Source organism: Xiphophorus maculatus, chromosome 10, assembly GCF_002775205.1.
Source record: "Xiphophorus maculatus strain JP 163 A chromosome 10, X_maculatus-5.0-male, whole genome shotgun sequence".
Lineage (NCBI taxonomy): Eukaryota > Metazoa > Chordata > Actinopteri > Cyprinodontiformes > Poeciliidae > Xiphophorus > Xiphophorus maculatus.
The window spans coordinates 12,016,892-12,031,659 of record NC_036452.1 but is presented as its reverse complement, the minus strand read 5'-3'; the positions used below and the strand labels follow the sequence as shown (position 1 = coordinate 12,031,659).

At 37.8% G+C, this 14,768-nt stretch overlaps 4 protein-coding genes across 5 annotated transcripts; 1 reads left to right on the top strand and 3 right to left on the bottom strand.

The window, feature by feature from the left end:
* The first annotated feature begins 835 nt into the window (after nt 1–835).
* Nucleotides 836–3,972, top strand: LOC102233719 (endonuclease domain-containing 1 protein-like). Of its 2 annotated transcripts, XR_002753398.1 has the most exons (3): nt 836–1,429; nt 2,866–3,701; nt 3,742–3,972. XR_002753398.1 is itself a non-coding variant. In XM_005794800.3 (2 exons), exons 1-2 carry the CDS (start codon nt 1,154–1,156, stop codon nt 3,472–3,474), a joined length of 885 nt encoding a protein of 294 aa, XP_005794857.3. In that variant the 5' UTR covers nt 836–1,153; the 3' UTR covers nt 3,475–3,972. The 2 variants fall into 2 exon arrangements, 1 of the variants encoding a protein (XP_005794857.3); XM_005794800.3 differs by having other exon boundaries at nt 2,866–3,972.
* A 680-nt stretch (nt 3,973–4,652) lies between these two features.
* Nucleotides 4,653–5,607, bottom strand: LOC102224374 (DELTA-actitoxin-Ate1a-like). Its single transcript, XM_014468428.2, has 3 exons — nt 5,509–5,607; nt 5,291–5,416; nt 4,653–5,200 (listed from the first exon to the last, which is right to left on the bottom strand). The coding sequence occupies exons 2-3, from the start codon at nt 5,392–5,394 to the stop codon at nt 4,750–4,752; spliced, it is 555 nt and encodes a 184-aa protein (XP_014323914.1). The 5' UTR covers nt 5,395–5,416; nt 5,509–5,607; the 3' UTR covers nt 4,653–4,749.
* A 393-nt stretch (nt 5,608–6,000) lies between these two features.
* LOC102233460 (bryoporin-like) lies at nt 6,001–7,368 on the bottom strand. Its single transcript, XM_014468393.2, has 3 exons — nt 7,269–7,368; nt 6,959–7,084; nt 6,001–6,562 (listed from the first exon to the last, which is right to left on the bottom strand). Exons 2-3 carry the CDS (start codon nt 7,060–7,062, stop codon nt 6,133–6,135), a joined length of 534 nt encoding a protein of 177 aa, XP_014323879.1. The 5' UTR covers nt 7,063–7,084; nt 7,269–7,368; the 3' UTR covers nt 6,001–6,132.
* Nucleotides 7,369–9,888: 2,520 nt separating this feature from the next.
* Nucleotides 9,889–14,422, bottom strand: LOC102224115 (urokinase-type plasminogen activator-like). The gene is made up of 11 exons (XM_023340472.1): nt 14,306–14,422; nt 14,166–14,229; nt 13,990–14,094; nt 13,761–13,920; nt 12,215–12,312; nt 11,960–12,001; nt 11,671–11,869; nt 11,447–11,598; nt 11,176–11,316; nt 10,618–10,766; nt 9,889–10,530 (listed from the first exon to the last, which is right to left on the bottom strand). Exons 1-11 carry the CDS (start codon nt 14,411–14,413, stop codon nt 10,336–10,338), a joined length of 1,413 nt encoding a protein of 470 aa, XP_023196240.1. The 5' UTR covers nt 14,414–14,422; the 3' UTR covers nt 9,889–10,335.
* Between the last annotated feature and the right edge of the window lie 346 nt (nt 14,423–14,768).

Sequence of the window (14,768 nt, the reverse complement as noted above, 5' to 3'; positions counted from 1 at the left end):
ACAGATGGAAAAATGCTTCGTGGTGTGTTAGATGAACAAATTTGACTCTTGGGAGTTGTAAAGTAATTAGAATGGTGAGTAAAGGTAGAGAACTCCCAACACTCAGCACCTGTACGGTATAACTGTCTTAAAGGAATAGATCGGTCACTAGGTACACCAGGAGGGCAAAAGAGTTAGATGGGGTGGATTTCCATTACGACAGGTGGTCGTAGCATTCAAGGGGTAGCTTTCAAGGTATGCCTAAATCCTAAATCCACATCTCCCGATCAAATTACACTTGCATCCAATCACTCTGGGTGCCAAACTGTTTTAACAACATATTTGACTTGTCCGTGTACAATGTCAGGTGCTCACTGTGCTCCTTCCACAAAGCATTTCAGTACAGGCACATAGTCCTACTATATAGCACAATCAGCTAACTATGCATGGAGGATCAAAACTGAAATGCTATATATATTTGACTTCGTAATCTGTCTTAAAATTGAGCCTCTGTCTCTTTAAAAACTCCTGCTCCTCCTGAAACTCTGCCTTCAGGAAGTCATCATAACATTGCTCCTCTATAGACCTTTTAACTGCGTTTTTACCAGCGTTGTGCTGAGAAGTAGCTCATATAATGAGATCAGCAGGTGTGCAATTGCGTCAGGTACTCGCTAATTGCTGCTGACTAGTCTGAACGGGCTGAGTGGAGGAGCTGCGTGGGGTCGGGAGGAGGCATGCTCTGTGAGGCGGAAACTACAACTCCGAGGAGGAGCTGCACCTCAAAGTAGTCCTCGGTCCGGATTGAAGGATTTCTTAAGCATTGAAGGAAGAATCAAAGCAACGTCGCAGGTATATTTTTGATGAGAGAATAACATTATAACGTGATTTAAAGCACAAAAAAGTTGATTTTACAAAATACTACCCCTTTATGGCACTTTCTTGGAGTCTCCATATTTCTTTTTTTTTTTTTTTTTGGATTTGTGCAAACGTCCTAACTAATAAAATTGTATTATTGTGGAAAGTGACATTTACACAAATAATTTTCACATCTGTTCAAATAAAAAGGCATTTGGAGAAAGTCATATTGAAACTTGTTTCTGCTTTCATTCAGAGGTCATGTGTTTGTAAAACAGGAACATGCTCTTAGTTGATTCCTGACTCTGTGTGAAAGCAGATGAAAATGACAGGTTTGTGCACAAATCTGGTTCTTCTGGCCTTCATCTCTGCCTCTGTAGCTGATGTTGGAGACTTCACCCCGTGCTTGCAATTTTTCTACAAATCCTGGCCCCCCAAGGGCCTGGCTGGGACTCCGATCTGCCAACGTTACAACAACATGTACCAGTTTGCCACGTTATACAGTCGACCTCGCCGTTCAGCATGGTTTTCAGCTTATTTGTACTCTGTACCAACTGGGAAAAGGCCCAAAGCTTCCTGGAAATATGAGCCACAGGTAAGTAAGTTCGAATTCACATTTTCAGTTCTCTGATTTTGATAGGATGAGAAGTTGTATACTGTACAAGAAGTGGTGTCCCTAAGTATCAAAGATTTTATTGACAGGAGAAACAGGTGCCTCCTGGTTTACTAGTTTAAAACTCGTATCTGAAAAGCCTAAAAAAATCTCTCTTTAGTTTCTAAAGGTCCAATTTTAGTTCACTTAGCTAATAATTTTCAGTGTTTTTCAGAATCTAAAGAAATATAGGACAGACATCTGGAAAAGGAGAAGTGATATCCGTGTTTTCACGGTCAGCAAGTTTATGCAAATAACCCTGTACTGTTTTTTTTGTCTGTTAAACTGCTGTACTGAATGTTTAGTTCTTTTATCTACAATGGCCCTAAACTCTGTCATAGAATGCTACTAGTATTTCCTTTGAAGATTCTAAGTTTTTAATAAATTAATGCTTCCTTTCTCAGTTTATTAGCTTCCTTTTAGTTTTTTTCTTAAAATTTCAGGTATAACACTTTCACTTTGTGAAATAACACATTATTTTGAGGTTTGGTAATCTCAGAGATTATTGCCAAGCATAAAAGTTATTGTTCCAAATAATAAAAATATTTTCAAACAAAAAACAGACAAGTGAGTTACTGATACTTTATATAAAAACCCTAATCAGCAAAAAAAAAAAAAAAACCCTGGTGTGGTGCCATTTCCTTTTTTTAACAAAAACATTAAGATTCTGGAATCGCTGAATCATTTGGATAATAAAATAACAAAAAGACAAGTTCAAATAAGTACCTCTTTGACTATGTACATCTAGACGAAAAATCTGATTTTAAAAAAGGGAAAGTGGACTTTTTGTGGGTCAGTGAATGGTAAAAAAACAGTCAACTTTTTCTCTTTTTTTTAAACTGTTGTTCTATATCAACCATTCTGAGAAGCTGGATTTAAACCAGAGAATAAGTCAATCAAGACACAGTGAGTAGTGCAGAAATGCAGACATAATTGCAAAACTGAACATAAAAATTTGGAATTTTGTCTCATTGGGTGATTTGTGGATTTGTACTGATCAACTTGGTGTTTCCAACAATCTTATGGTTACCTCTGAAAGGATCTGTGCATATTTTTTTTGTCTCACAATCAAAATGGGCCTGACAAAGAATGTGAGGGTTGAAGTTAACCCATCAACATCCCACCCATAATCCATCTCTAGAGGTAGTAGCAAATGTGTATCTACCATGGGGCTGCAGAAAGTGTGACATAGTCATATGATACAAAGCAAAGACAGAAGCCAGAGTAGAAGCATCTCCATCAGTTCCTAGAAATGGATCATCAGCGAGTAAAGCAGATAAAGAAAATCCAGCGTCACTTACATTTCAATTATACATTCAAATATGTCTTATTCATGTAATTTTTCTGAAACATTTTTTCCCCTTTCGGTTCATGAACAGTTAGCCTACCCTTCAGCAGATGGCAACATGGTCCCCTTCTTGCCTGGACCAGTTGACATGAACATCGTGGAGAGCCAAGCAGTGAGCCTGGACTACATCAACTCCACCTTCTCTTGTGGCCACCTAAACCCTAGTCTTCATCACCAGACCTACCAGTGCCGGTCTGCCACATTCACCCTCACCAATGTGGTTCCTCAGAAGAGATGGTCAAATGATGGACCTTGGGAAGTCCTAGAGCTTACTGTCAACAAGACCATGGCAACCTACTGCCTTGGAGAAGCCTACATAGTGACAGGCATCATGCCCTACCAGAAAGAAGAGCACTGGATGAAGAATCGGGTGGCAGTGCCAGAATACCTCTGGTCTGCATACTGCTGCCCAAATTACAACCAGAGTATTCCTGACAGACTGAAAGATGCCTTTCCAACCTTCGCTGCTATTGGACGCAATGACCCCAACAGCACAGAGGAGATTGTTCCAATAGACAAGACGGCTAAGAAAGAGTACAGGGGATATGATGTGAAGCAGATGTCTCTAGACTCGCTTGAGATGTACCTGAAGGACAGATTCAATACAGTCATCAGTGTTTTTAATGAACAATGTGGTTAATCAGATTACATGCTAGTAAAAATGATTGTTCTGATCTGAATTTTATTTAACTGAAGACCTAAAACGGATATGCCTCAGTTTTAGGTCTTAATGTTAGTTTATTAACATTAACTAATGTTAATATGAGACATTTTCTGTCTTGTAACTTAAACTCACTGTTAACTGAGTGTCAGAATCTCCATCAACTGCCTGTGATACTGTGGTTCCTCCTATAATGACACCACAAAGTCCTTCAGACAAGGAGCTGGGATGATCCAACCATCCCAGCTCCTTGTCAGATGCTTAATTTGCTGCATTTTGTTTTCTTACAGAAAATTGCTACCTTATAAACGACATCTGCAAACTTACCACTAGATGGAGTCGCTGAGCTGTATGTGTGATGGCATTCTCACTCAGATTTTTTTTATGTATAATTTTGTAGTTTACTGTTCCTTACTGATAAAATGAATAGTTGAATGAATAAACTTTCTGTTTAAAGAAAAAATGTCCACTTCACTATCTGTGAGCCTTTTTTCTACATTATGAGTTTGTTTGTTTTTTTGGGGTTTTTTTTGTTTTTGGAAGAGAGGCACAGATGCTGCACTCAAAATAAACATGCAGCACTCAAAGTTCAGTATGGTAGTACTGAGGTGTTATTTACAAGAAATTATAAAGCAGAGGTATCCTGACTTTTTTATTGTTCTTGAAATACAAAGGGGTAATTTAGTCACAGACAGGTAGCAAACCTTTGAAGAAGTAATGGATGATTTTTTTTGTTTTTAAGCATTCGGTGTTAAAATGACAAATTCTGACCTTGAAGAGTCATCCATTTTTTAAACTGTATACACCAAACCAAAACAAAAGTAGTTTTAGCCCCCAAATTTGCACGTTTTTTAAAATTATGATCATGCAACCATTTGTTGGCATGTCTGGATGCAGCTACAACAGCAATTCAGATTGATGGCACATTATTATTTGCCTTCAAGTAGACTGTTCAGACTGTCTTATTAAAACGGCTTTATTTAAAAAAAAAAAAAACACCACAACTGGAGGAAATGTACTTTCACATTGAAAGTATTTGTTTATTTGATTGTTTATATATTTTTAAATATGCAGGAGAGAACTATGTTGACAGAAATAAACCTGTTAAACTTTTGTTTGTTTCTTTCTCCCTTTGGCAGAAATAAATACAACTGATGCTTTGAGTAGGTATGCTTTTATTGCATGAACAGGAATAATATTAGCACAGGTTTACACAGAGCTGACCATGTCTAACATGAACTTGTTTTAATATAATCAGTTAGTGCACTGTGCCATTTGGGTGAAAAGCTTGTCCCAGATTTCCACCTTCAGTATGGCCCTGCCCATGGGGGACATGGTGGCCCTGATGTCCACGTTGCTGCCCTCAAAGATGATCCCACTGCCATTGGACTCCTGCCGGACAAAGCCTGTCTGCTCCTTGTTGTAGTACATCTCTTTGTAGAGGTTCACATTGCATTCTTTGCCCACATTGTAAATTCCCACAGCCACCCAGTTTTTGTAAATGTTGTAGTCGTATGGCACAGAGAACATTATTGCTATAATCTCTTTGGCACTGTTGGCTGATCGGCCAAACAGCTCATAGGTCAGCACGCCTACAGCACCTGTCGCTTTTCCGCAGTCTTTGGAGAAGTTGCAGACTTCTGTCTTCTGTGGGCGAACAGTGGGCTGGGGAGGGCTGTGGACGCTGCCATTGTCTAAGAAAACCCTTTGCAGAAACAAAAGTCATAAAAAAAAATCATTTTTTTTTTTTTTTACTTTAGGGGTAGGAAGCTAACTGTACCTATTTTGCACTTACTTGGGGTTAACAAGGCAGTAATTGTTGCTAAGGTTGGTGATCTCAATGGTGACATTCCTTCTGCTTTTGAGGGTGGCAGCCACAGCCTCTGCTGATTCACTCATTGTTTTGTTTTCAAGTGTTTAACTACAGATCAAACAGACATGCAGTTACTAATAATCAATTCACTGACCAGAAAAACTACTTCTCAGTAAGTTCAAGAAGCAAAAAGGGCTTACCTGTCTGTGCCAGTGGTGTGTTGCTCGCTTGTGCGATGTCGTATTTGAATCCCAGACTCTAGTGTTCAGGTAAATCTTACTGGGGAATGTGAGACAACCCACCATGTCTCCACCCACAGCAGATTCCCAACTGTGTGCCGCCCTGTCTCAGACTTCATTAATCAGGTATTTCTAACGATGCACACAGAAAATAGGTGTAGCTGAATGTGGTTTTTCTTGTTTTAACTGTATTTTCTTGGCAAGGTATGACACGGTTGAGTTTGCCTCACAGTGACTCCCTCTCAGGCTAGAAAACCACACCCGTTTCTTTTGTCTTACTTCGATTTTTTGTTTTTTTTTGTTTCCATGGTGATCATCTTATAATCCACTGCAGTCATCCTGTCCAACGACTGTGTTGCACACAGCTTCTGATTTTAACTTATTAGTTTGCATTTGTATAGCAATTTTTTGTCAAAGAAAAAAGGACTGCCAACAAAGCAAAGTAGACAAGAAGTGAATTAGATTATTTTTTTTACTTTAATTTTTTTTAAAGCACTCATAATGACAGGAATCAACAATCAGGAATGTCAACTATAATGCTTTCAAGTGATGTGAGCTGTTCATTTTGACAGCATTGCAAACAGTTCATCTGCCCATCTTGTCATACAGCTCAACTTTGATGATCGCCTTTCCATTATCAGACATGGAGGCCCTCACGTCCAGATTCTTGCCCTGGAAGACCACTCCGGAGCCATTGGCCTCTTGGCGCAAAAAGTTGGTGAAATCCTTGCCTTTGTACATTGTGTCGAACAGCTTGTTATCGCAGGCGCGCGTGTTCTCGAAGATGCCCACGCCAAGCCAGTTCTTGTAGATGTTGTAGTCGAATGGCACAGAGAACATGATGGCCATCAGCTCGCTGCAGCGTTGGTCACGCATGTTAAGCAGCTCGTAGGTCAGGACGCCCACGGCTCCGGACGCTGTGTTGTCGTCCTTGGTGAAGGAGCACACCTCTGTCTTGGTGGTGCGCACAGTGGGCTGCGGGGGACTGAATGGGAAGCCACTCTCCATGTGAACCCTGAAAGGAATAGAAAAGGAGTCATGAGTCATTTCATCAAAAGTAATAGAAAATCTATTGAAATCCAGCAAAAAATGTAACTGAAAAATGAAAGGTAAATCCTAAATTCTCATAATATAACCCACCCTCCCAAGACAATCACAAATTCACTTACTAATCAAAAATAGATTTAAAAAAATAAACATGCACAAATATATGAAAAACTGAGAAAACACCCCAGATTTGTAAATCAACACACAGTTGAAACAAAACAGGTATGCAAAATAACTTGCAAAAGGAAAAAAAGGCTGAAAAACCCAAGAAATGAGACCTCCAATGAGCCATGAACAAATGTTTGATTGTATTTAAGATGCAGATCATGGAGGAAACTACTGGCCGTCTTTCAGAGGTTCTTACTTTGGATTGACGAGACAGTAAATAGTACTGACGTTGGTGATCTCCAAGGTGCAGTTACGGTTAGTGGTGAGGGTCACGGAGTGGGACTCTGCAGTCTCAGGCATGGTGGCGGCTGCTCAGGAACGACTACAAGGAAACAATTCAGATGAGAAGCTGAAGCAGAGAGCAGCCAGGACACCATATATTACGGAAATTTATTCACAAAGAGCCACAAAAATCTCCACCAGGTATTACCACAAGAGCATATTTAGTGTTTGATAAATACGATACCAAAAAAAAAGAATAAATACTTCAAAATAAAAGTACTTACTTCAGGTAATATGGCACTCGTGGGATGGCAGAGAGTCCTCTGAAAAGAGAGTCAAGCTTGGTTTAGAGACGAGCTTGAAGTCACACCCACTTAGACACACCTCATCTGCAGCAAGGTGTGTTTCTGTAGTCCTGCACTGCAGCACCAGGGATGTCACTCCCAGTGTTACTTCTGGGGAGTCTTGAAAATAACAGGTATATCCAAAATAACTAGAAAAGCAAAACAGCAGAAGTTAAGGACAAGAATGCACTTTAATCATTGGGACATTGCAGGACATCTTGCAACAAAACATTACAGATAAAGCAATAAAGGTTAGGTCCATAAAGTGGACAAAATGCTGTTTTATTATGTTTAATGCAGATGGAGTAAAATTTTAAAAAATGGGAGAGTATTTGTTGTAAAAAAATAACTGTGAAAGGAAAACATTAGAAACAACAATTCTACCATGTTAAGGAAATAAAGGTAAAAATGTTTGTCCCAAAGGATGGGAGCAACTGAACAAAATAGTCTGAGCCCCACCCAAAATATCCAGTGAGAAAGTTAGACTAGTCATTCAGACGAGTCTGTCTGGATAACCGTCAAACAACGGTGATGAATATTAGTTTTCAGTGTGTTCTTTCCCGCTTGAATTAACTTTGTTTAATCACAAATGAATCATAATGCATACACAAATTATGAATCATGAAAACTTCAACAGTTTTTTAAAACATTGAATGTATGAACTGATTCTGTTGGGTGGGTGCAGCAGCCTGTCCCTGCTTGCAAAATCTAGAGATCAGCAAGGACTCATGAGTTCATCTGTCCAGCAAACTTGTTCTGAAACTTTTTCTGAGCTCATGGAAACTTTTAGGCTGCTCTGCAATCACCACAACTATAGAGAGTCTTGAAAATAACAAGTATATCCAAAATAACTAGAAAAGCAAAGCAGCAGAAGAAACAAGTATTACAACTGATGCAAAATAAACATGGAAAAATACAAAACCAGACAAACCATAAATCTCCATAAAAATGTTAAAAAATACACAAACAGGAATAACACATGCACAAAGAGACAAAAATACAGGATACTTTTAAAAGAGAAAAGACACAGAGGGATGCAAAAAAACTAACAGAAAACACGCAGACAAAAGCAAGATAAAAAGAAGCTAAATTTGTGAATGTCACAATATGGAGTACAGCCATGACTTAAAACAAACCTTTAAGAGAAGAAATGCATCAGATAAATATTTTATTTAGGCAGAAATGAAGACAGGAGATTTAAAATGGTCAAAAAGACAAAAAAAAAAGAGAAACAAAACAAAAAAAACATAGAGACAAATCAACTACAAGCAGGAATTCACAGACACACAGTAGAACTGTAAAAACAAACAAACGATAAAACCTCAATGTGATGGAAATAAAACCCAAATATATGACAGTGTGTGAATACATTAAAATTCTTTATGTGAAATGTATCCACCTATTCTGCACACACAGGTGACAACAGCTAAATCTGGTGACAGACATAAAGTGTAGCAACCAAACCTGTGGATAATTTTCATATAACAGGCATAAAATACAATAGAAAATTATAATTCTGATGAAGCTTAAATATTTGCCAGGAAATTGTTAATATGACACAAAACTACTGCAATATTAGTGTTTTTTTTTTCCAACAACTGGATTAAAGTTGTTTCTTATTGTGGGCTTCTGCTCAAACTGTAATTACGTCATGGCATTTCGTGTGTATTTTTTTACAACTTTAGCACCATCTTGTGGCGCTATTTTTCTACTTGAATTCAAAAAAGGTAAAAGATTATATCCTGGTTCTGGTTCTGTTCAAAGGGAGTCGTGACCCTCGACTGTTACCATCCTCTTGCACTGGAGAGCATTTAGCTGAAGAATCACACAACACGGTTTACCCCAGATAATAACTTGCTGTGTCCGGTGGTAGAGTTGCTAGGGCCGTCATCCAGCTGCCTATAATAATTATACGTTTCTAAAGATGACAGAAAATTTAAGAATATGCTATTGGAAGATATTATTAACAATACCTAAAAATCAACTTTCAAGTCTTAACAAAAGGAAAAATAAATAAATACAAATTTTTTGTACTTCAGTTGTTTCATCCTTATTTAAGTGTCACTTTATTTGCTGAAGTTGTTGGTGTGTAGATTGGTAAAGATGGCCAATAAAAAAATACACCTGTTGTTACAAACTAACCATTCTATTTTGCCATTGTGCTTCCAACCAAGAGACTCTTTAATACTGTTACCGGTGTAGAGAAAATTATTTAATAAATAAACAAATTATGCTTAGCCTGATGGGGGGGCAAGTAAAGCCTGGTGGCCCACTCAACATTCAGCTGTCACTCTATGTCCTGACGACTGTTTTAATGTGAAGCCACTATCACTCGTCAGTCTTTGATAACATGCTATGCTTCGTTTTGACCACAGGGTGGCAAAGTTGTGTAACGAATCATTACAATAACAAACACGGATTCCTTGATGAAGGCACTAAAGAAGATGTTTTGCTTTCATTCTGTTTTTAAGAAGACAGAAGCAGTAACTCATTTAATTTCAATTCAACCTTATTAAAGCTACAGTGCCCTGATTCATTTACAGACATAGACAACATCAAATTATCAGTGTAAAAACTGTATTTGCTTAAAGGAAGATCATATCATGAAGCAAAATTACAGGCACAATTAAGAAAAAATAAATACAAAACTTTTATTCCTTAGCAGAGGTATAAAAGTTAACACCAACACGTTTTATCACATATACTGTATCAGAAGAGAATTTGCTCTTGCTTTGTTTCTATTTTACCTGAAATATATAAAAGACAGAGAAACGCAACACTCAACACTGAGTGAACTGAGTCATACATGTGCTGATTAGATGGAATAATAAAAACTGATTAATATAAACAGAAACGTAAAAGTATTTTCTATATCTTTCAGTCAAGCTTACGAAGTAGTTCAGCTTAAGTTGTTTTACAGCTCAGAAATCCCTAGCAGTTGTCATTTTGCTTTATCAATAACAACTTCTTTGTTATTCTCCAAACAATTTGTGGCCTGAGCTTTAAATCATTTCTGAGGGAACATGGTTCCAGTAGTGATGGTAGACAGATTTGTCTTTTCTTCTATCCATTTGTTGTAATTGGTAACTCTGGTGTAAACACCAGGTTTATTTTCCTTTGCACATCCGTCTCCCCAGCTAATAATTCCAAAGAGGAAGAGCGTGTTGTTGACTTTGCAGACCAGTGGTCCTCCTGAGTCGCCCTGTCAGACAGAGGCAGACAGTTTTAATGGGAACAAACATCATGTGTGGGAGAAATTCTCAAGTCAGCTATGGACACGCTCAAATACCTCACAGGCATCCTGGCTCCAGTCGGGACGTGCAGCACAAAACATGTTGTTGTTGACCATATTTCCATAATAATCCTTCTGTCGACACACATCATCAGCAAGGAGGCTCACCTGAGCCTCCCTGAGGTACTGAGAATTATACCATAACCCTGCAAAGTAAAGGAACAGATAAGACATTGCACAATAAAAACGGTATAATTTTACGACAGTACATCAATCTTGTATCTTTGTTTTAACATGCAGCCATCCAAAAAATAGCATTTCCATGACTATCAACACAATCCGAAGAAATATTAAGTTCATTCAAGGATGCAATTGCTTTAAAAAAAATTTTTTTTAAATGTTCCTGAGGTCATACTATTGAGATGCTGATACTGATGAGAATGACAAAATGCCTGTTGTTATAGAGGTGATTAGACTCAAGATGACCAACCAATCAAGTGCTGATTGACTTTTCAAGAAGAAAAAGCGAAGATTGTTTTTCCATGGCTGTTCTGACAGCCTCGCAACAGTTAGTCTTTACACGTAGAAGAACAAGGTATATCAAACTCTCTTCACCAGATTTCTCCTTCCCATATCCAGCAATCTCGCAGGTGATCCCTGGTGGGAGGCTTTGCAGAGGCGGTGGGAGGCAGACAGTCTTTACCCAGTTAGTCTCTTCAGCACACTTTCCATGTATGGCCACCAACTTCATCAAAGCTGAGAGAAATCAGCAAAAAAAGACAGTTTGTTTTATTTAAGATGGCAAGCTTTCTTTAAGTAAGTTAGAATTTATGTTGTTGGCTGTTTTTCTTTAGGAGGTTTTTGTAGCAAATAGATCCATTCATACCAATGTCATTGTTATAGCTTTGATCAGTGTTGTTGAATTGTTCATGGATGAAGATTTGCTCCACTCTGAAGGTTTGCTCCACTGTTGGGTCACTCTCGTTGATCGCATTTTTTCCCAGCGTGACAGAGAAGCGTTGATGCCTCATCTGAGAGCTAACACACGAACATACAACAGAAAAATCTGTAATTTCTTGGCACCGGCTCTGTTTATAGTAACTTTCCTACCCTTCAGGGAAGCAGTGGGCAGCTGTGATGACCCAGCAGGCAGATATCAGACTTCCCCCACAGCGGAAAACATTCTGATTCCATTTGCTACGCCAGAAGATAGCAGCGATCCATGGGTGAGATTCCACAGTAGAAACTGTTCCACCCACAATCTTTGTCTGCCTTTGTATAGTCCGCTGGCCACATGTCAGCTCTGCAGCTGGAAAGGAAGCCAAATTCAAAACTGTTGTTGGAAAACACATACATGACCAGAAAAAAAAAAAAAAAACCATTTGCATTAGGAGCTTACATGCTTGTGGCATGGTGGGTGAAATTGAAGGTGCAGGTGTGACTGTAAGATTGAAAAGATTTGATTTGATTTTATTATTTTTTCAAACTTTTGGACCATGCACCTTATATACCTGAAACATCCTAATTTATTAAGATATTTTCCAAATCTTTCTTAGAAAAAAAGATCTGAACTTGTCTAAGAGAGTCAAGACCTACATCAAATCTGATGCATGTGAATAAAAAAATATTCTTATTTCAGGAAGAACATACTTACAGGATTCAACGTCACAATGCGGGATATCACAATACTCCTGGACTAGCTGGTGGTTTTTTTGAACATTACACCATGGGCGTAGTCTGTACTGAATATTTCTGAAAGAAAAACACTGTCAAGAACCAACAAACAATAAATATCTTTGGCATAAAATTGACAATTTGACTGAAAAGGCCATGTGAAAAAGTATGCATCCTCAGTAAGTATTTGGATGCTAAGATCTTCTCAGGAAGTTTCTAAGTTCTTATTGAATATGTCAAGTAAAGTGCAGTTTGGCCTCCCTCTCATGGAAGTTCAGAAAGTAATTAGCACTTCAATATAATCACAGTAACATGCAACAGATTTGTCAGCCTAAAGCAGTTATTGGGTGAGTAAAGTATTTCATAAAATAAACCAGTAATTGCCATAAAATTGGCAATAGATAGAAAGTTAGTCTTTCGAAAGTCTCATGAGTTGATAGTTGATCATTTGAGTTACTAAAGTAATGACAATAATATATTTACAAATTAAAATTAAACCAGGCTGAAACTGAGTAATACCACTACATGTTGATTAAAAAATTGGTTAAAGAGCAATATACAACTTAGTTGACATAAATGCAAAATTTGGAACTTACATACAAAAGTGTGTTGTTATTCTGATGCAAAATCTACAAAACATCTATGGGAAATAGAATTAAAATTATTAAAAATTAACTAAGAGCAGGTATTGCTTTACAACCATTCTGATTTTGACCTACTCTACATTCACTAACATTGTTCTTAGGGCTCTTGGATTAAGGCATCTGGCTGGTTTAGATCATTTTTGTCTGACAAATTCCAGTTTATTCATGTTAACACTAATCCCAGTGAGGTATGTGGAGCACGGCAAATTCTCCAAATTATACATGCCTCTACTTGATAAAACTGTGTTCCATTATTGCGGTGATGTTACGCAGATGTATTAATCAGGTATATACAAATACATTTATCCATAAAGCCTAATCCAAACATCCACTCTCACCTGATACTTGCTCTAGAGAAGGGATTGCTGCAAATTCATATTGTTTCACTGCAATTGACCTAATTTCCAAAGATAGATAACCTTTTTACCACCCGGCATTACAAACACAACTGATTTGCTTTGTGTTATTATATAGGACCAAACTGGATTTAACTGAATTTAAATCTGTATCATTGGATTGCATTAATTTTATTAAATCAAACAGTATATTTCTGGATATGACCTGACTCTGTTTGTTTTGTGAGGCGTCTTCTTGACATGGCATTTATTATTAATTAGTGCTAAATATGTGAACTGAACTAAAACATTAAATGTTGCAAGTAAAGCCAGGTATGTAACAACAAGCATTCAGTTAAACTGCTGTGTTTGACCTATATTCTACTGAAAGTGATTCAGTGAATCATGACAATCCTTCCTTTTTGTTAGATGTATGACTAAATGCATTACAAAGACCAGTAGCACACTATTTCCTTGTAAGATATTAATTGTTTTGTTATTTGTATGAGAATAGAGACAGATGTTTAACATTCAAGCCATAGACCACCTGCAGTAGTTGTGTCTTCCAGAGTGAAGGTCTGAGAACAGGTAACGATTCCTGGTGTGTAAATCCCAGATCTTGCATGTTTTTCCACTGACTGATTTTGAAACAGTCCCTTTGTAGTTTAACCCGATCCCTTCATAGCAGCTGTCACCTTTCGCTATAACTACAGACACAAGTGGTTAAAATGTGAACTGGCACCACTGAAGTTTAGCTTGAAAAATCAGCTTCTCACCTGTTTCACAGTGTCTCCCAGAAAAACCATCAGGGCACTTACAAAACAAGTGTTCACCGGTGACCAATGAAGGGACAGACATCCCACCGTTGAGACAGATCCCATCTACAAGATGAAATGACACACTTAATGCTCAGGAAGCAAAATCAAGAAATCTTAATAAAGGATCTATTTACTGGAACTGTCAGAAGAAGGCAGGAAAGCAACAATGTTTCTTCTTCTTCCATGCCTCGACTGGCCCTGAAAATATTATTAATCAGTCAATACCGAAAAGACAAGTAAAATTTGACTTCAGATAAGTTAAAAATGTCCTTACCACTTCAGCTAAAGAAAGGGCTATCAGCAAGCTTAAGAAAACACCTGGACTCCTTGTGTTTATCATGGTTCTTGAGTGCAGTGGGTGAAATCCAAACAGACTCTGCATGTGTGTTCTTGCAGAAGGTTTTGTGTGGGACTTTGGTTTTCTCTGTTTTATGCCTGAAAGAGACTGAACTCTGATTGGCTGACAGCTGTTAAACAGCTGGCTGGCCCACTAGGTTTTCTGGTGAAGAAATCACAGTTTACAAGGTTTTTGAATTAGTCACCAGAGTTCACCCACATAGTTTCTTCTCCAAATATATATTAATTACTATAATATGACTGAAACAATCCAGCATCTGTTTAAATGACTAATGAACAAATTATGGATTATATGAAAATAGGTTGGCAATTAGAAAACCACAAAGTATTTTATTCAATAAGGTATCATTAGGTTTTTACGCAATGTACAAGCAATATGT

Bases quoted from the DNA above. Each gene is read 5' to 3' on its own strand.
- LOC102233719 (XM_005794800.3), top strand. From the start codon at position 1,154: ATGAAAATGACAGGTTTGTGCACAAATCTGGTTCTTCTGGCCTTCATC. The intron at 1,430-2,865 runs GTAAGTAAGTTC...GTTCATGAACAG, and splicing joins CCTGGAAATATGAGCCACAG to TTAGCCTACCCTTCAGCAGA.
- LOC102224374 (XM_014468428.2), bottom strand. From the start codon at position 5,394: ATGAGTGAATCAGCAGAGGCTGTGGCTGCCACCCTCAAAAGCAGAAGG. The intron at 5,201-5,290 runs GTAAGTGCAAAA...GTTTCTGCAAAG, and splicing joins TACTGCCTTGTTAACCCCAA to GGTTTTCTTAGACAATGGCA.
- LOC102233460 (XM_014468393.2), bottom strand. From the start codon at position 7,062: ATGCCTGAGACTGCAGAGTCCCACTCCGTGACCCTCACCACTAACCGT. The intron at 6,563-6,958 runs GTAAGAACCTCT...TATTCCTTTCAG, and splicing joins TACTGTCTCGTCAATCCAAA to GGTTCACATGGAGAGTGGCT.
- LOC102224115 (XM_023340472.1), bottom strand. From the start codon at position 14,413: ATGCAGAGTCTGTTTGGATTTCACCCACTGCACTCAAGAACCATGATA. The intron at 10,767-11,175 runs GTGAAGAGAGTT...TTTACTTTGCAG, and splicing joins ATATGGGAAGGAGAAATCTG to GGTTATGGTATAATTCTCAG. The intron at 10,531-10,617 runs GTATTTGAGCGT...TCTGTCTGACAG, and splicing joins GGAGCCAGGATGCCTGTGAG to GGCGACTCAGGAGGACCACT.